Source organism: Leucoraja erinacea, chromosome 22 (assembly GCF_028641065.1).
Source record: "Leucoraja erinacea ecotype New England chromosome 22, Leri_hhj_1, whole genome shotgun sequence".
Taxonomy (NCBI): Eukaryota; Metazoa; Chordata; class Chondrichthyes; order Rajiformes; family Rajidae; genus Leucoraja; species Leucoraja erinaceus.
The window spans coordinates 20,842,730-20,863,283 of NC_073398.1; the positions used below are offsets into that span (position 1 = coordinate 20,842,730).

General features: G+C 45.0%; 2 protein-coding genes across 6 annotated transcripts in view; one reads left to right on the forward strand and one right to left on the reverse strand.

Annotated features, from left to right (window-relative positions):
- LOC129707775 (tetraspanin-7-like) lies at positions 1-14,585 on the reverse strand. The gene is made up of 2 exons (XM_055653064.1): positions 14,460-14,585; positions 1-6,013 (listed from the first exon to the last, which is right to left on the reverse strand). Exon 2 carries the CDS (start codon positions 4,068-4,070, stop codon positions 2,946-2,948), a length of 1,125 nt encoding a protein of 374 aa, XP_055509039.1. The 5' UTR covers positions 4,071-6,013; positions 14,460-14,585; the 3' UTR covers positions 1-2,945.
- Positions 14,529-20,554, forward strand: part of trabd (TraB domain containing) — a 26,375-nt gene continuing 20,349 nt past the window's right edge. The window contains exons 1-2 of one of the 5 annotated variants that reach the window (XM_055653066.1): positions 14,529-14,668; positions 18,513-18,616. The gene's annotated coding sequence lies outside the window, so the exon portion shown is untranslated. Of the gene's footprint in view, positions 14,669-14,926; positions 15,090-18,512; positions 18,617-20,554 lie in introns of those variants that run through there. The other 4 variants (XM_055653069.1, XM_055653065.1, XM_055653068.1 and 1 more) reach the window with 4 other exon arrangements.

Genomic DNA, 20,554 nt, shown 5'->3' on the forward strand with positions numbered 1-20,554 from the left:
AACCTGTCTTCATCAACGGTTCGTTGGTGGAGAGAGTCAACAACTTCAAATTCAGGGGCATGCATATTTCTGAAAATCTGTCCTGGACCCAGCACATTGATGCAATCATAAAGAAAGCCCATTAACACCTCTACTTTGTGAGAAGATTGAGGAGATTTGGTGTGCCGACGAATACTCTCCTAAACTTCTACGGGGCAACATAATTCGAGAGAATGTTGACTGGTTGTAACATGGCCTGATTCAGTAATTCAAAAGCCCAGGAATGCAGATTACAAAAAGTGCTGAACATGTCTCAGTCCATCACAGATACTGACCTCCACACGATCAAAGGGATGGACAGGAGTCTTATCTGATTTTTTTGTAATTAGCCTGGTTTTGACGTGCCATATTTATAAAACTTCCCTTAAACATGTGACCACGTTGCTTGAAAATAATGCTTAAGTTCAAAAAGGAATTAAAAAAATATGTTATGGTTTCTGGGAAACTTCATTTGGAAATCCCCCCTCTGGCACATATCTGAAAGTAAGGGAAAATAATCAAAGTTCATACTATCTTGTTGCTTGGCTCATTGGCCTGAATTTCACAGAGAATTATTAATAACTTTTGGTGGAACTGCTGACATTTCTCCTCTTACAGTAAGTGTTGGGAATGAAAGGGCCCCCATGCAAACACAGAAACTTTGAACCTCCTGATTGGTATCTGGGGGATTTTGATTTAAAAAAAGTAATGGTTCTGGCACTTGGTAAGACCTGTCTAGATAGTTAACGTGGATGGGTATTTGGGGGATTTTGCTAATAATGTTCTCATTCCTGGACTTCACAAGGGGCGTACAGAAATTTAACGTAAATCTGCATTCAAAATTAGACAGCACGAGTCGGGGTTGTTCATGAACTCTATGGGAGGCGTTAAGTGGCCCACCTCACAAAATGTAACAGCAAGGTAATGCAATAAAAAATTGTGTACTCCTTATGGAATAATATGTGTTAGAGAACCATCAAAGATTGTGGATGAAGCAGTAAAGGAATGTTGGGTTGTTAGCAAGAGTGGTAATTACTCAGGGCATGGGATGCATGGAGGCAGCTGGGAGAGCTGCTGCCTCGTAGCTCCAGAAATCTGGATTCTATCCTGTGTGGGGTTTACACGTTCTCCCCGCGACCGCGAGAGTTTCCTCTGGTTCTGGTTTCCTCCGGTTCTGGTTTCCTCCCACATCACAAAGACTTGCGGTTGTAGGTGGCCCCGCCAAACTTGTGGACGATCAGATTGGGAAACGTCAGCGGCCGCTTTGGAACCGTTGACAAAACTTAAGAAAATAGACACAACACGCTGGAGTAACTCTTCGGGACAAGCAGCATCTATAGAGAGAAGGAATGGGTGACAGACTGACTGAAGAAGAGTCTCGACCCGAAATGTCACCCATTCCTTCTCTCCAGAGCTGCTGCCTGTCCCGCTGAGTTACTCCAGCATGGTGTGTCTATCTTCGATTTAAACCAGCATCCTTCCTGCACACATCTCAAGAAAATCTGAGTCCAAGTTCCAAACAATTTTTTTATAATTTTTTTTCGAAAAAAAACAATAAAGTCAAGCCAAGTCAAGTCGTCGAGTTTATTATCATATGCACTATCGTGGTGAAGTACAGGTATGAGGGGGAATGTTGCTTGTAGCACCATCACAGGTAGATAGACTCAGACAGCACACAAAATATACAATAAATTCTATAGTCCAATGAAAAGAAAAAGTCTGCAAAAAAGGGACATAATGCAAAAAATACACAACGAGGAATACATAATCACGATATACCACTGATGAATTATTTAATAGGATCCAGTGGATTCTTAGTACTGGTTGGTGCATGATGATCCACTCACGTAGGCGTCGTTAATAGAATGGTTGGTGGGAAGGAACGGAATCCAGAGGGTTGTGGTCGCATTTGGATCCATACTGCAACGGAAACTTGGATAAATAGGTGAAACGATCAAAATAACTCGTATTGAATCTGCAATAAAGCACAGGAATGTAGTCTCTTTATTCAGTTTACGATGGGAGTATGGGCATTGTCCTAAGGTTTTTTGCTGAAGTCTGAAGAAGGGTTTCGGCCCGAAACGTTATCTATTTCCTTCCCTCCCAAGATGCTGCTGCACCCGCTGAGTTTCTCCAGCATTTATGTGCACCTTCGATTTTCAAGCATCTGCAGTTCCTTGTTAAACACGTTTTCTGCTCTCGGAGTTACTTTGATAAATTTGGTTATTTACATTATAATCCCCCATTGCACCATGAAACATCTGAGGACTTTAAAGGCGCTATATAAATGCAATTTGCGCTTTTTAAACCAATATACTTCAGACAATTAACCCTGGAAGGTGTTATAATTTTAAAGTCCTTCTAGTATTTTTTGTTTTGTTTAATATATTGTCTGTAATGCTTAACCTTTCATTTGCATGGCCCTTGAATCTCCGGGATATTTCGCTGTGTGCCGATCAGCTACCTATGTCTACGCATTTTGAAAATCATTTTTAAAACTATCTATTTTCACAAAAAATGTCTGTCTACTTTGAAGTCCTCAAGGTTATCAAGGTATGTCTACTTTGAAGAAGTCTTCCGCCTCTCTCCGACTTTTCGTTTTAACAAAAGGTGGGATTATCTGTCCTTTCTAACGCGAGCCCAAAAACATAGTTTGTCGTACTCTTTGTACTTAATGCAACGCGGTAAAAACCTAACAGGTTAATTTTATATTTTAATATTCCCTTCATTCCTGAAAAGGGAATAGTATTAGGCATTCTAATTTAAACTCTCTCTTAATTGATTCGCATTTAAATTGCTAATCATCTAAAACTTGGCAAAACAATCCGGTTGCAACATACGGTTTTTTTTTACAAGACTGGTGTTTGTTTGGGGGATTTTGTTTTCTTCCCCCACTGGTGGTGTTTGGGAATGTCCAGTGTCCAAATTCAGAGCGGGGCAGTTCTGTCCTCCTGGAACTCGGCTCTGGGGATTCTTGAAGCCAACAAACACGCCAACACAATTCCAACCACTTGCACCACAGCCAGCCCCAGCGCCCCGACGGCAATGTAAAACAGGTTGTCGTTCACGAAATTGTAGATTTTCTTGAAGCAGCCTTCCTTGTAAATGCCCTGGGCACCTGGAATGACCGGATTGTTCTCGCATCCCCTCCGCACCGTACAGCAGCTCAAAGGGACCGAACCATTCCCCATTTGCTGTTCAGACCAGGGAGAGAGAACCCAGTCCTTGTAGCTTTCCACCCCACAGCAGTCCAGGTTACGCTGAATGTCGTCGATAGCGTCGGCCTTCTCCTCGTCTTCTCCGTAGACCTGGATGGTCTCACCCAAGCCATTGCGAAAGCCCTCGGCTATATCCTTACGGTAGAACAAGGCAGAGAAGCCAGCGGACAGTCCCCCGATGAGGAGCGCCATCTGAAACACCCCGTAAGTCCTAAGAAGGCATTTGTGTTCCGTGGCAGCGCTGAAGCATCCGAGGAAGCCCCAGAGAATGACGGCGGCTCCCATGGCGAGAAGGATGTGGGGGGTGTTGGGGTAGTCATTGGTGGACAACTCCAAATAGCTGCCGAGTGAGATCTTCGCCCAGATACCAATGGTGAACACGGTTAGACCGGCCGTCCAGAAGACGAAGCTAAAAGCCATCAAGGTCAGTTTGAGCAAAGCCATTGTGCCTTTACTGGTCCTCGCTGGCTGCCATGTACAAGAATGTAAGCCCAACACTTTGTGGCTGCAATTAGCGTGAGAAGACTCCGAGGCAAGAGATTCCTCCCGTGGTCGACCCGATTGCTCTTGACAAGCGTGGCCCTGGGAAACATCACATTGCACCGCCTCGCAGACGATAATGGCATCGCTGTAAGCAGGGAGCTCGCATTTCCTCAGTCCAGCTATGGAGCTCCTATCGACCTGCTGCCCGGGATAAGCTTGGGCTGTCCCACTGGGTATTCGCTGAGAGGGCGTCCTCTTCCCCTGTCTGTCGCTCACCACTTCCAGCGAGTCCTGCCTTCCAGACAATAGGTTCATCTTTGGAAGATCCTCAAATGGTAATTCGTTTGTCATGGTTTTATGTTTTATAGGCTGCTGTTAATATTGTAAACTCTTAACATGAAGGATGACCGATAGGAAATGGCGCGGAAAATAGCACAATTTAAGGCGCTGGTTGTTCAGGTCAATCAGAAGCCACTTGACATTTATAAATACAGACGAGATGAACAGGGATTTCACGAACACCACACGCATACAAAATCAATTTGCTAATTAAACCGACTTCAATTTGGAAATTAACCTTCTCCGGGACTACAATTCATGATGAATCTGTATTTATCCTATATTTTTCCTTTCTTGCAGTAGAGGGTAAACCGGAAATATTCATTTCAAAAACAAACCATATTGCACCTTATCAATCGATCTGAAGAAGGGTCCCGACCCGAAATGTCACCTATCCATGTTCTCCAGAAATGTTGGCTGGCCAGCTGAGTTATTCCAGCATTTTGGGTCTTTTTTTGTGAACCAGCATCTGCAGTTCATTGCTTCTGCACATTAACGTACAGGTAGTTCTGCATAGTTGTTATGTTACATTTAGCCTGCTGCGGGAAAAGCAAACGGCAAGATTTCACAGCATCGCCCCCTTCCATATTAAAAATTACAGCCCGCCATATAAATCAAAGAACACTTCAAGTTGAAAAGTGGACGCTAAACACTTCTATTTTGGGTCCAGCTATCGGTGGTTATCCACCAGTTACAGTGAAACGAATGACGACTCGCTGTAAGCGGCAGCAGTCCTTGTATCTTTATTGACTGCGGGCCACAGAGGATTGCACATTACTTTGATTAATACATTCCCCGAGAGTTCCGCATTGTGAGTTTTCTGAATAGATGCGGCGGCTGCAGAAGCAAGATAAACATAGCAGTCGTGTGAATTTAAAGCAAGGATCTTCAAACGTAACCCTCCTCCTCCGCCCTACCATTACGTGTGAACTATTCTGTGTGCTTTGTCCTAATGCGGTTTATCTGTATCTAAACATTAAAATATTCTTGCGACTTACTTATCCACTGGTCATATCAAATAGCACATACGCTGTCCCATGTGAATGGTGATAATAACATATTGATGGTTTCTATTTCCAGTATCCGACCTGTGACCGCAACTTACGTTTTATTTTAAATTCCCTTTCCTGGCCAAATAATATCCATGTCCCATCTTAAATACGTGCATCCCTTTTTCTGTTGCCTTGTCGAGAAAAGGACACAACGTGCTGATGTTCTCTAAAGAACATGGAAAGGTGACGCTTCGGGTTTTCAGACAGAAGGGTCCTGACCACAATGGTAATCTCGCCATGTTCACCAGAGATGCTGCCTGAGCCGCTGTGTTACTCCACCACTCTTTGCCCTTTTGTGTAAACTAGCACCTGCAGTTTCTTGTTTCCACATGTTAATGTGTAGAGATGTGTAGGAAGGAACTGCAGATGCTGGTTTAAAACAAAGATAGACACAAAATGCTGGAGTAACTCAACTGGTCTCCATCTTTGAATACCCCGTGTTACTCAATCGCCAGTAATTATCTCACTTCCCATTCATGTTTTGTTTTCTGGTGTGCCCTTTACTGGTTTCCAACTTCCATTCATCTGCCCCCTCCCTCTGTAACATACCTCTAAGTTGTTATATTAAGTTCTACACAAACGCAGAAAGCATTCACTTCTACATCACTTCTCGATCTGTCATTTTGTCCGTTTGAGATACAGACCTCAAAGGTGGAACAGGCGGAGGATGATGACTGGCTTTAGTGGAGCGTCACAACGGCTGGGAAGGCGGATGAAGGCTGCAGCAGAAAAGGGTCCCAAGTCGTCTTGGATTCCATGCCAATGGATCCTGACCCAGATCTGTCAAGGACCGTGTGGTGGCTGTCTGTGCACCAGTCTCCCCACGTTAAACAAAGTCACGCAAAGGCATCTTCCATGAGTGGACAGTCATACTCGTTTCCAGTGACCTCCGATGATACAGAGCTAGAAGAGGAAAAATGTACTCCTGAACTGAGGCTGATCCAGGTGGTTCTCATCCACCCAATGAAATCGGATCGGAAATGAAGTTACCTAAAATCGGATAATTTAATGCTCCCCCCTCCCCCCTTTCCTTTGCTCCATTTGGATTTGCACCCATTTCTCATCCTCCTCCCTCTGTCACCTTCCATGTATATTCCTTCCTCTGGCTTCACAAATTTCACCTCTTCTGTCTTTATCTCCCTATCTCAATTTGTTTGTCTTTTTATCTCTGTTCAACCATCTGGCGATCAATAATCCAACTCAACTGTATCCACATAATACTCACCAAACTTTGTTTGCCTCCACCTCTCTTCCAGCTTCTCCCGGCTCCCCCCTCCCCCCCCCGCCCCCCGCATTATCTATCCTTGTTCTCCAGCGATACTTCCCGACAAGCTGAGTTTCTCCAGTACTTAACGTTATAGGATTAGAATTAGGCCATTTGGCCTATGGAGTCTACGCCATTCAATCTTGGCTGATCTCTGCCACTTAATCCCATTTTCCTGCCTTCTCCCCATAACCCTTGACACCTGTTATAATCAAGAACTTGACTATCTCTGCCTTAAAAAATATCCTGTCACTTGGCCTCCACAGATTAACTACCCTCTGACTAAAGATGTTCATCCTCACCTTTTTAAAAGTGCGCCCTTTAATTCTGAGGCTATGGTCCTAGATTCTCCCACCAGTGGAAACATCCTTTCCACATCCACTCAATCTATGCCTTTCATACTCTGTAAGTTTCAATTTGGTCCCCCTTCAACCTTCTAATCTCCAGCGAGTAGAGGCCCAGTGCTATCAAATGCTCATCATATGCTAACCCACTAAATCCTGGAATCATTCTTGTAAACCTCCTTTGGACCATCTCCAGAGCCAGCATAGCCTTCCTCAGATATTGGGCCCAAAATTGCTCACGGTACTCCAAATGCCGCCTGACCAGTGCCTTATAGCGCCACAGCCCAATTTGTGTCTTTGACTGAAAGCTGCAATGCCATTCAGGTGGGACAATACCCACGAGAGGCGAGTATTTCCCAAACTAGCTTAATACTTCAATACAGATTTTCATAATAATAATGAAATTGGCATGAGCCCAAGAACATTGATTTTTTTGTAGATTCCATTGGCAAAGAATGCAGCAATGCAACTAATGGAGGCATGGGGTATCGCCAGTTGCAAGTTCTATATTTCCACACGTTTCTGCATATTTGGACCCGCCAGATGTTACTGTGTAGGAAGGAACTGCAGATGCTAGTTTAAACCGAAGATAGACACAAAAAGCTGGAGTAACTCAGCGGGCCAGACAGCATCTCTGGAGGAAAGTAATAGGTGATGTTTCAGGTCGAGACCCTTCTTCTGAAGGGTCGGAAGAAGGGTCTCGACGTGAAACATTACCTATCCATTTTCTACAGAGATGGTGTTTGAGTCGCTGAGTTACTCCAGCTTTTTGTGTCTATCTGCCAGATGTTACTGTCAGCTTTACCCATGAATAAACATGAAGAGCAAAAGTCTTGCTATTGTTTATCACAGGATATAGGCCCATAAATGGTGCAATGCTAAATAGCTAAATAGTATAATGCTTCGGATATGATAAAACAGTAACAAAATTTAGTAATGCTATTGAGGTCTCTTGATATTACTACATTTTGTTACTTTTATTTTGTCAGAAGCATATTAAAAAGAATCCACATTATTACTTCAGTCAGAAAAGTAGGCCTCAACAAAATATTTGGAAGCTAATGAAAAATAAATATCAATAGCAAGTGTTGGTTATTTTATGATAAGAACATTATATGCAATCGTGTAGTCACCATTTCATACTGATAGTTGGTAATCCTTCGTTGAGCACCACCCTTACACATAATGAGCTGGCTTTTGTCCTCCATACCTATTATGAAATTGTTCTATTGTTTGTAAAAGAGTTACTGCCTGTGGCATACTTAGAATCATAGAATGATACATCATGTAAGGACACAGTTCAACCAAACATGTCTGTGCATGCACTTAATTAACCAAACTGTCCCACTCTGTAATCAGTCCCCACAGCCATGGAGAAAGGGAGCCATTCTCCCCCTTCATTATTGGTCAGATTTCATTTTGAAATCTACTGTCGAGTCTGTCCGTAACACATATCTTTTTGTTGCCTCCAGCTATTCTGCCTAACATCTTAAACATTCTTAGATTATTACAACGTACCAAACGGAACAGTAAACTTAAAATCTACCTCTATGATAAAACTTCCCTCCCATCAGTTCCCAACATCTATCCTGGAGACAATGTTATACTATTAATCTCAAAAAATCTTTTCACTGCTGCTTCATAATTTCTATCTCTTCAGCAATTATGCAGCCACATTGTCAAAGTAACTTTAGTTATATTTGCAAGTATATGCTGTGGTTCTGTCATTCTTGTGAATGTTAAGATGAACGACATGCCTCATATCAACCTTCTTAATCATATCAGTTGTAACCACATTAGTCAAACACAATTAGCCTTTGCTAGTCCATGCTAACTTTAATTAAACAGCCCTTATTTTCAGGTTGTCTATTAATTTTATTTTAGATTTTAGTCTCTTCGTTCCCTGATGGCTGATCATAATATCAGAATTATACTCTATTTTTGTATTCCATTAATTGAAACCATCAGAAGCACAGGAATCTGGCAGGACAATTGAAGGGGGAAGTAAACAAATCCATAGCAAATTTGATAGGCAAAGGGGGGAATTAGATGACAATGAATGATAAGAATCATCACCAGTTTGAAGGTGTCTTGACCCGAAACGTCACCCATTCTTTCTCTCCAGAGATGTTGCCTGTCCTACTGAGTTACTCCAGCTTTTTTGAGTCTATCTTCGCTTTAAACCAGCATCTGCAGTAGAGTACACATAAGAATGATTAAGACAGGAACTCAAAAGGAGGATGAGGAAGCCAGGGGAAACTTTTTATGCAATGTTTTCGTGGGAGTCAAATGGGAATTTCAAACATCGTAGATATCCTTTGAGTATAATGTATTTAGCATTAACTAGGACTTATTATTTTTAAAGTTAAAATAATTGTAAGATGCATATTGGCTCAGCTGTCCACCAGCATTTTTGAAACTTGAAATTTTGGTTTTACCTCTTTAGACTTTTGTTTACCAGCAAATGTTGACCACATAAAGTCACAAAAAGCTGGAGTTCAGCAGGTCAGGCAGCATCTCTGGAGATAAGGAATACGTTTTGACGTATCAAAGGCAATAGTCGGTAGGTTCGAATCAAATTTATTCAGAATCAGATTAACTGATTAAACACTGTCATTGAAACGCAACCAACCACAACGGTGGTCTCACGAATGTCTGGCAGCGCCCAGAAACCGCGCGAAAACACGACCCCTCCCAGTCATGTGCGCGCGGCTTCCGACCACAGGGTTCGATACTAACGAGCACCAGCAGGTGCCGCTACATGCCCCCCCCCCCCCCCCCCCAGAAACCGAGATACGGAAACGAACCGGCAGGCGAACGGTACAGCCTGAACGCATGGTCCTCAAACACGGGATGGGCGTAACAGGGGCCGGCAGAACTGAGCCAGGGAGACGCAAAAACCGCGAATGAGGGGTGGGCGTAACAAGAGCCGGGAACAGTAGGGCCAGGGAACACCGAACGGCCGGCAGAAGACTTCTACGCCGCGGTGTAGTCACTACCATTGGGCTGTCTTCGTCCACGTGAGCGGGCTTGAGGCGGCCGATGGAGACGAACTCCTCCCGGCCGCCCACGTCCAACTTGAACGTGGCGACTCCGGTTCGCAGCACCCGATACGGCCCCTCTTAAACCAGCTGCAATGGCGAGCAGTGAACGTTCCTGCAAAGGAAAACATAAGCACAATTCTGCAATGACACTGGCACATGCACCGAGGCCAACCGGTGCCTGGAAGTGGGGAGAGGAGCCAACACGCGCACCCCTTCACGAAGCTCGGCTAGCACCACCGAAGCTGAAACCTCCTGACCGCGGGCGGCAAGCAGGAAATCCCCAGGTACCTGTAAGGTCGAGCCGTAGATGAGCTCGGCCGAGGAGGCGTGTAGGTCCTCCTTAGGCGTCGTTCTGATGTCATGAAGGACCCAGGGCAACTGGTCCACCCAATCAGGGCACGCGAGCCTGGCCTTCAACGCCGACTTAAGGTGTCGATGGAATCTCTCGACCAACCCGTTCGCCTCCGGGTGATAGGCGGTCGTTTGGTGCAGGCGGGCACAGTACAGCAGCGCTAGGCCGGACCACAGAGACGAGGTGAACTGGGCGAGGTGAACATGTTGAGGTCGGAGGGTACCCCAAAATGGGCGATCCAGTTGGACGCCATAGCTCGGGCGCACGCCTCCGCTGAGGTATCCGATAAAAGGATAGCCTCTGGCCACTGAGTGAACCTGTCCACTACGGTAAGCAAGTGTGTAGCAGCCCGCGAATACGGCATGGAACAGGCAAGGTACATCAGGCACAGCAAAATCCTGCATGGGCAGCCACACATGTCGCTGAACCTTAGCGGTCTGGCACGGAATGAGGGCACGGGCCCAAGCGACCACCTGCTTGCGCCGCCCGTGCCAGACGAACTTGGCCGCCACCAAGGCGGACGTCGCGCTAATGGACGGGTGGGCCAAACCGTGGACCGCGTCAAAAACCCGCCGCCTCCATCTGACTGGAATAACCGGGCGGGCTTGACCTGTGGTGACATCACTGAGGACGTTAACACCAGCCGCGCCGCAAGGCACTTCGGCCAGCGTAAGGCCCAACTCGACCGTGAGATAATGGGCCGCTGCCAGCTCAGCATAGTCGACTCCCAAGTCCAGAACCGAGACCGACGGGATGGCCGGAAGGGACAACGCGTCGTAGGCGAGGTGCCGCTGCTGCCTGGCGGACCACAGGTCGGCGATTTTACTCAACGCGAAAGTGAGCGGTTTGTGGTCTGTGAAAGCAGTGAAAGCGCGGCCCTCTAGGAAGTAACGGAAGTGTCTGATCGCTAGGTAGAGCGCGAGGAGTTCCCGGTCGAATGCGCTGTACATGCATTCCGGAGCCCGAAGTTGCCGGCTGAAAAACGCCAGCGATCACCAACCTGCTGCTCCAGAACTGCACCTACAATGACATACAAACCGTCAGTCGTGAGGGCAGTGGGAGGGGACACCCTCGGGTGCACCAGCATGGTGGCATTTGCAGCGCAGCCTTAGCACCTTCAAACGTCGTGTTGGCCTCGTCTGACCACATCAGGTCCCACGGCTTACCCACCAGGCACTGGAATAGGGGGCACATGACAGTGGCGGCCGACGGCACGAACCGGTGGTAAAAATTGACCATCCCGATGAACTCCTGCAGACCCTTGAATGAGCGGCCGAGGGAACTGGCGAATGACGTCAAACTTCGCTGGCAGTGTCTCGGCGCTTTGTGGGGTAGCCGGATGCCCTAAGAAGGAGATGGAGCACAGGCCGAACTGACATTTCGCAAAGTTAATCACCAGGCCTTGGTCGCGCAAGCGCTCAAAGAAAAGGCGAAGGTGGCTAACGTGTTCTGCCTGCAAACTGCTGGCCACCAGGGTGTCGTCTAAATAAATGAAGACAAAAGGCACACCCTGTCCTACCTGATCCATGAGCTGCTGGAACGCCTGAGCGGCGTTCTTTAGGCCGAATGGCATCCGGAGCCATTTGAACAGGCCGAACGGGGTGATGGTGGCCGTCTTGGGGACATCGTCGGGGTGGACAGCGATCTGGTTATAACCCCGGACCAGGTCCACTTTCGAATAGAATATGGGCACCGGGTAACGGTCCGCTGTGGTTACCGCGTTAAGCTGCCTGTAATCACCGCACGGCCTCCAACCCCCAGGTGCCTTTGGGACCGTATGGAGCGGGGAAGCCCACGGGCTTTCGGACCACCTAAATATGCCTGTCTTCCATCAACTGGAACTCTTCGCGGGCAATGCGTAGCTTGTCCGGTGGCAGATGACGCGCGTGGGCGTGCACTGGTGGGCCTTCAGTAGAAATGTGGTGCACTACGCCGTGACGGGGCGCGGCACCGTTGAAACAGGGTGTGAGGAGCTCGGGGAACTCCGAGAGCAGAGCGGCGAAAGGGCCTTCAACCTATGTGATGGCGTCGGGTTGTTTGGGCGGGGGCGAGCTGCGCGGTTCGGCGAGGTGGAAGTCTGATAACGGGACCATACTACGAGAAGGCGCACAGGAAATCAGCAACCAAGATCGGCAGGGCGACGTTAGCAACGATAAACTTCCACCTATACGGGCGAGAGTCGAAGGTAAGGTTAAGGGTCCGCGTACCGTACGTTCGGATGCACTCCCGTTAACGGCCGAGATGATGGGGCCTATCTTACCAGCGCGGGTATCATGGCTGGCTAGGGAAAGGATGCTGACGATAGCCCCGGAGTGCACAAGAAAACAGTGGCCAGAGCGGTGGTCACTGACGTAGAGACTTCGATCGGGCCGATCACAGTCGCCTTTACAGGCAATCAGCCGAGGCATTTCCCTGAAACGTACAAGGATTTCGGAGATGGTAGTAACACCAGCAGCGTCTACCAAAAGACTCCAGGTATCCTCAGAGGGGGCTGGTGGTGGGCCTTCCTCGCACAGCTGCCGAGTAGTCGAGCTGGTGCAGCCAGACAGCTGATCGCGCAGACCTCCTGGTGCCTCGTGGTCCACAGTTCGTCGGCCCTCTCTGTGAGCTGTTGGGATCGTTTAAATCAGCTCCAGCGAGCATCAGATGGACGTCATCGGGCACCTGCTCGAAAAGGAGATGGAGCGCAGGCCGAACTGGATCTTCACAGGGTTAATCACCAGGCCTTGGTGATGATCATCCATCAGGGCCAGCATCCGGGCCATCCAGGGTCTTCGATCACCCATACCGTCCATGTGCAGGACTCGTGTTGCGCGGTCTCGACGATTGAGTCTGAAGGTGTGCTTGAGGCCTTGTCCTTGAGGCCTTCGTACTTGGCCGTCGCAGGTGGGTCCCTCGGGTAAGGCAGCAAACTGGAGGCCAATTCTTGTGGTAGGGTCCTCACCACGTGGAATTGCGCCTCGACGTGTACAAACTAAACCTGTGGCTGATCAGGCCAAAACGGAGGAAGCGGAAGGCTCACCGAGTCCTGTTGGGTGCCGGTGGGAAAATAATTACCCTGCATGTTCCAACGTCTAACAACGGTTAGACTTGTCGGAGACACCAATTTGGCGGAAACCGCGCGAAAACACGATCCGTCCCAGAGTCACGTGCGCACGGCATCCGACCGCAGGGTTCAATAGAGCACCAGCAGGTGCCGCTACAAGGTGACGTTTCGGGTCGAGACCCTTCTTCAGACTAGATAGCAGTCAGAAGAAGTGTCTCTATCCGAAATGCCACCTATTCCTTATCTCCAGAAATGCTGCCTGACCCGTTGAGCTACTCTAGCTTTTTGTGTCTATCTGCAGTTCCTTCCTACAGTGTTGACCACACATTCCGTTACACGTCACGGGTTCACGAACAAGGTGATGATTCACAAACTGCTATTCAGCCTCTTCTGCTGGATTGATGGGTAGATATGCACTTTATTTTGTAGTTTACGGTACATTCCAGGAGTCAAACAAATATAAGCAGTACAATGCTGGAAATATTCGGCAGTTACAGCCACCGTACATCGGGATGCTAATGCAAGACACCATCCTGACGTCCCAGATTGGTGTTAAAAATCCGATGGCGCTACTTCAGAAAACATGGGTGGAATTTCTATCCACACTAGACTGAAAACTTATGATCAGAACAATAGAACAAGACATCACAAGAACAAGCACTACTGTTTCTGCCGAACAATGTTTTACAACATTGAAATAATCAGAAGAGCTAATAATCAGAAGAAAAATAATCAGACGGTAGTTTCCTTGATCATCGTTACATTTTTCATTCATTTGATCTATATCTCTTATCACCGTCTATATCTCTCGTTTCCCTTTCCCATGACTCTCAGTCTGAAGAAAGGTTTTGACCCTTTGACCTTTTCTCCGGAGATGCTGCCGGTCCGCTGAGTTAGTCCAGCTTTTTGTGTCTACCTTCGGTTTAAACCAGCATCTGCAGTACCTTCCTACACATACCCCAAAAGCCATCTTAGTGCAGTAAGCAAATAATTATTAATAATGCACAACCAGTCCATTGGTTTCCAAATTGCAAGCCGTTGGAAATAAGCATTGATGTAAAAGATACACAAAACACATTGGTGTGAAAGGCTTGGCTTTGCAGCAGCAAGACAGACACAAAATGCTGGAGTAACTCAGCGGGTCAGGCAGCATCTCCGGAAAGAAGGAATTGGTGACGTTTCGGGTCGAGACCCTTCTTCAGACTTCTCCACAGAGATGCTGCCAGTCCCGCTGAGTTACTCCAGCATGTTGTGTTTATCTTCGGTGTAAAGCAGCATCTGCACTTGCTTCTTACACACTTTTGCAGTAGCAGCAGCAGCAGCAACTTTGTGCCGGGAGTGGGGGGGACGGGTCAGCCCCCGGAGTGACGTCATACAGGAGCGGGGTCCCGATCCTGTTGCTGCCGCTGCTGCCATGCGTGGGGCCTCGCCGCCTGCGCTCCCCGCTTCGCCGCCGCTACCGCGCCCTCCCTCCCCGTCAGGGAATCCAGCGAGGATCATCGTCAGAGGTGGGTCCCCGCCAGCGTTTCCGCGCGGCTCGTCACCGCCGTCGCTGGCGATGAGTAAGCGCGTGGCCGCGGAGCCTGAGGCCTGGCGTCCGCCCGCCCGCCTGGGGGAGGAGTGGGCCCGTCTGCGCATGACCGGGCGCCGCGGGGGCCGCTGGGTGTTGTAGTTCCGCCCGCTCACCATCGGCCGCTAGTCGCGGGTGAAACGCCCATGCGCGTGACTCCATCTCCCAGCGTGCTCCGCGTTACGGAGCCGTGGAGCTTCTGGCAGAGCGCTCCCTCAATTCCAGTGGCACTTTCTTTGTGACTCGCCGTCTCTTCGAAGTCTCCAGTCGTCTGCAAATGTCCACGGTCACCTGTGATTTATCCCACAACTAATAATAACTAACAGTGCCATAGACTTGCGGTGGAATCGATATGGGAGGTAATCAATGTTTCTCAAGTGTGTGAAGAGCGTTTTATTTTAACCATATGGTGGGCAGCAGCAGCAGTTTTGATCCAAGTATAAACTTCCCCAAATATCTTGTGAAACGGACAAAAAAAGTTTATTTCAATGATTTCCGGCGATACGTAATTATTCGTTGATTGTCTGGTGATGTATTTGTAAAACTTTACTTTAAAAAAAAAAAACAATGATAAATTTCACATGGTGGTAATGTGTTGAGATTTATATGTGTAATATTTTAAATTGTAACAACGACAAACTTTTGATGATGTTGTTGTCCCTTCGACAACAAAGAAGCTGAATGAGGCGAAAAGTGACTATGTGTCAACTATGTTTAGTCTCACTCTCCAGGGCATAACTGTCTCATACAGCTGCTTAACATTTTTATTTAAATGTAGATATTGTAGATGTTACATTTTTAATTGAAGTATAGTATGCTCTGTTTTCTATTATTGCAAACATAAATTTTGACTTTTGAATGTTGTCAGCTTCCTTGCATATGTTTTGGTTTCCTTTATCATATTCCTCTTGCGCCATGATTGATTTGCACAATGTTAAGTTCTACCTTTTTAGGAGCAACCACAGTCGCATCAAATTTCTGCAATGTATTTAATTTGAAATTGCTCATTCTAAAAGCATAGAATGATATAGTTAAATTAATCTAAAAGAATATTCACTAGGTCCTAAGTAATAGATCAATGAGCTTGAATTTGATGAATTTAGAGCTATGATACATTTATAAACAGAAATGGGAGCAATCAATAGGAGCACTAAAACTTCAGATGGTGGCAATGTGAAATAAAACAATGCTGGAAGAATCTGGGTCAGGCTGCACAGTTAAAGTTTCTGGGTAAGAATCGTTCATCAGAGTTTGGGAACATACTTTAATCTCAAATAATTGGGATTTAAACCGGAGGTTTCTGTGGAAAGTTTTTTTCCCCGCAGTATCCCTCCTGCTCTGTCAACCAAAGATAATCTACAAGTCTGACAGAACCTCTTATTTTAAGTAAACTGATTTTTTTTAAACTGAAAATATTTAATGTGTAGGTAGGAACTGCAGATGCTAGTTTACACTGAAGATAGACAAAATGCTGGAATAACTCAGCAGGACAGGTAGCATCTCAGAGAGAAGGAATGGGTGACATTTTGGGTCGAGACCCTTCAGACAAGTATTTAGTACAGCATAGCAATTGAGACAGACTGAACTACACATTGTATTGGTATGTGAGAGAGAACACAACTGGATTGATGTTAAAAATTGATCTTTCATCAGCAAGATTGATTATTTGAAATTGTTGAATTTGGTGTTGAATCCTGAGGATTATATCATGATCTCGGGAAGATGAGAACCATGCTCAAGCTTGCATAGGCTTTCATTGGAACAATGAGAAGCCAAAGGCAGAAAGATCAGAGTGAAAATGCGATGGGGAATCAAAATGACACACGTGGAAACTCTGGAAGAGACTATCGTGGTTTGAATAGAATTATTCACACAGTAGGGAAACCTAACTCGGAATGAGTGATTGTTTTGTCGCACTCTATTCCGTATAAAGGATGAGCCTGAGTTCCAGCTGCTTATGAGTTTAATTTTCCATTCTCCATGTTTGGACTAGAATGTATAAACATGGAAATGTAAAAGATGGTCAGAATGTGTAGGAAGGAACTGCAGATGCTGGTTTAAACCAAAGATAGATACACAAATGCCTGGAATAACTCAGAGGGTCAGTCAGCGTCTCTGGAGAAATGAAATAGGTGAGGTTTCGGGTTGAGCCCCTTCTTCAGACTTTCAGGGGAAAGGGTAATGAAAGTTTGAAGAAGGGTCTCGACCTGACACATCACTTATTCCTTTTCTCCAGTAATGCTGTCTTAACAGCAGAGTTATTCCAGCTTTTTGTGTCTTTCTGAGAAGGTCTAAATGATTGGAGACAAATATTTTGGATGTTTCTTTGAGTGTACTTTCATGGAAACTACTTTTGAGATGGTCATGGAATAGGCCCTTTGGCCCAACTTGTCCATGCAGATCAAGTTGCCTAACCAACCTAGTCTTACTTGCTTATGCCTGGCCATTATCCAAACAAACTCTTCTTATTCATGTACATATCTAAGTGTATTTTTAAAGTTGTAATTATACCATCCTTTACCCCATCCTCTGGCAGCTTGTTCCATGTTTCCCTCAACCATCTATATGGGGAAAAGGCACCCCTTGGGTCTCTTTGGAATAAACCTGCCCCCACCCGCCTGTCTCTTTTTTTTAATGTTTTCCCCTCGTGCCTTAAACCTGTGCCCTCCACTTTTACACTCTCCTGTCCTGAGGTAAAGACTGGCTATTCACCTTATCCAAGTCCCTCACAATTTTATATACTTCTATAAACTCATCCCTCAGCCTCCTCCGCTTCAAGGAAAAAATATTCTCTTTCCTTATAGCTAGAACCCAAAAGATGCAGTAACATCCCTTTTTTCTTTTGCAACCTTCCTATAACAGGACGACGAGAATTGTCACACTACGCCTAATGTGGTCTTTCCAGCGTCTTGTGTAACATCGCATCCCACCACTGCCACTCAGTACCCTGATGCTACAGAAGCAAGCATGCCAAATGCTGCCTTAACCACCTTGTTCACCTGTATTGCCATCTAAATTGAACTATATACCTGTACCCCCTGGACTCTCATTCCCCAAGGCTCTACCACTTAATATGCAAGTCCTACCCTCACTTGTTTTCCCAAAATGAAATACCCAAGCCATGCCTTTTACATTCACATCCAACTTGCTAATATAAATAAAAATCAACAGTGGACCCTTGCAACACTTTACCTGTCCGGCCTCTAATTTGAAACAAAGCCCCTTAACCACCACTCTATTTCTTGCCTTCAATCAAAATTGATGTCCAATTGGCTAGCTCAGCCAGTATCTCATGTGATCTAACCTTCCAGACCAGCCAACCATGCAATGCCTTGTCAAAGGCCTTGCTAAAGACTAAACAAAGACTATTTAGAGACAAAACATTTCTCTAAATGTAGACATTGACTGCATTGTCCTCATTAATCGTTTTGGTCACCTCTTCAAAATCCTTCATCAATTTGATGAAACATGATTTTCCACATAGAAAGCTATGCCAGCTATACTTAATTAGTCTTTGACTTTCCAAATGCATGTATATTCTATCTCTCAGAATTCCTGAGCACCAGCTTCTCAGCCGTGCATTCATCTGTACTGTCCTTCTATTCCTACTCTCACTAGCATGTGGTGCCAGAGTGACTCCTTTATTTTGTTTGTTAGAAAATGGGAAAAATACATGTTAATTCACAACTGGCTTGGGTCTTTACAAAGCTGTGTGATTTGATTGATCATAAAACCACAGATGGGATTCCTCCAGAAATTGTATTGGATTTTCTTATTTGTAGAATAATACCGATGGTGATGAGGCTTCACGTCTGCCACTATCAGTATCCACTTGTTTCGGTGGCATCTTTACGGCACCTGGATAAATTTGCGTGTGCTAGGTGTAGTAAGTATTGCTTTGCATCACCTTCTGTTGAATATTATTCTGACTGAAATTAATGTTTTAAAAATGTTTAAAATTATACGTTTGCAAACCATTGAGGCATAAATTCATTCTTAAATGTATTTAAGAGACTAATCCTCACCAATGAAATAACAGCTGCCTTACCAATCTTCCTCCACCCACCAACTCTACTTGTATGTAATATGTAAAATATGTAAAAAGTTACATACCACGAATCCTGCAGGGAATGTTTTGGATGTCTGTTTATGTATCAGATCCCTTGAATTCTAATGCTGTTTAAAAAAGATCTTGTTTCAACTATTGTCACTTGATTGTGCAATGTTCTGTAAACTTTAATTTGTTTCTACGTGAAGTAAATTTAATTGTGAAATCATAATTAATGAATTTGGGAACGAGATTTAAAAGTCTGGAGCAAAAAACCTGTGCTTGTATTTGGCATCTTTTAAAAAAACAAATTATTCATTACTTTGATAAATTTTCCAAACCAGATTGCATACTGTTCTACTGGCCTCGGGACATGCTTCTGAACCAGAAGGAGTTTGTCTGTGGTTTACCCTTTTTAATAATAATTCTTTAGTATCATAGCAGCAATGGAATTCTTTGGATCTGCTCTCCGTTGGCATTAAAAGTGCAGTGGAAATTTCATTTGCTTGCACAAATGTCAAAGGAATGCCACCTGACCAGAAGAAATATGAGGAATCTCATAATCAATAAGTTGGCCAATGAAAAGAGAAACCATAGTACGACTGTTAGCTCCTCAAGATCTAAAATAGTGCAGGTGCTAGAAACTGGAAATAAAAGCAGAGAATGCTGGAAATGCTCAGCTGATACTATTTATAGAAAGAGAAAGAGCCATCACTTTGGTTTGATGAGGTTTCATTGAGGTAGAAACCAGTGTGTTCTAAATAGCAGAGCAGAAGGGAAAATGTAGACAACAATCATCTCTTTCCTCTAATCCTCCCCAACTTTTTTAATTTGTGTTTTAATAGGGATTTCACATTCCCATCACTCTGTTGGAGAACAAGTTTCTAATTATCATGATACGTGTCTCCATTCAATTACTCTTACATTATCACTGCCATTTTTTTTGCCTTTTCCCCGGTGGGATGAATCACACCTGTATCAAAACCAATCATAACTTTAGATCTCTGTTGATCATTTTCTGGCCTTCGATTGTTTTTCAAAAGAATTGAAACCCCAAATGTTCAACCTTTGCTGATTTGATATAACCGTGTGATTCTAGTATTATCCATGAATTATTTTTCTTTTTGAAAAAATGTGATGTGGTTCAATGCATTATTGACATATTATCAACTATTCAATTCTGTTCCTCCAGGATTAGATAAAAATGGATGGTTTTCTTTAAAATCTTTTGCTTCTCATTGAAATGCTTCATTTGCAAATATTTGCTGCTGTTTTTCTTTCAATGTACAATCCTAATAGGGTTTGTTTCCCTGTTCCAAAACTCATAAAAAAATTTGAAACACTTAATTAATTGCAACTTGTTTTTGCTCCATGGTTCTCTGTCACCATGCTCATGGATTGTCAAGCATCACATAATGTTTGTCAGAGGCTCATGCCGATTGCTTTTTCTGAAGCTGGTGCCCAACCCTGGCAATTATTTGCATGCTAGCCACAGAAGCAGATCTACAATCACATAGTCAAATTGCTCCACACTCTTAAATCTCTACTCCTACAGCAACATTTTTGTACACTATAAATGGCTCACTGGTAATCATGTTTTGTCTTTCCGCTGACTGGATAGCACGCAACAAAAGCTTTTCACTTTATCTTGGTGCACGTGACAATAAACTGAACTGAATCTTTATCCAGTTTACAAGTTAATCATCCTTGTCCAATTGCCATTTATCAAAATACATTTTTCCTAACGTTCTATTGCTCTTAAAAATTCTATGGCCT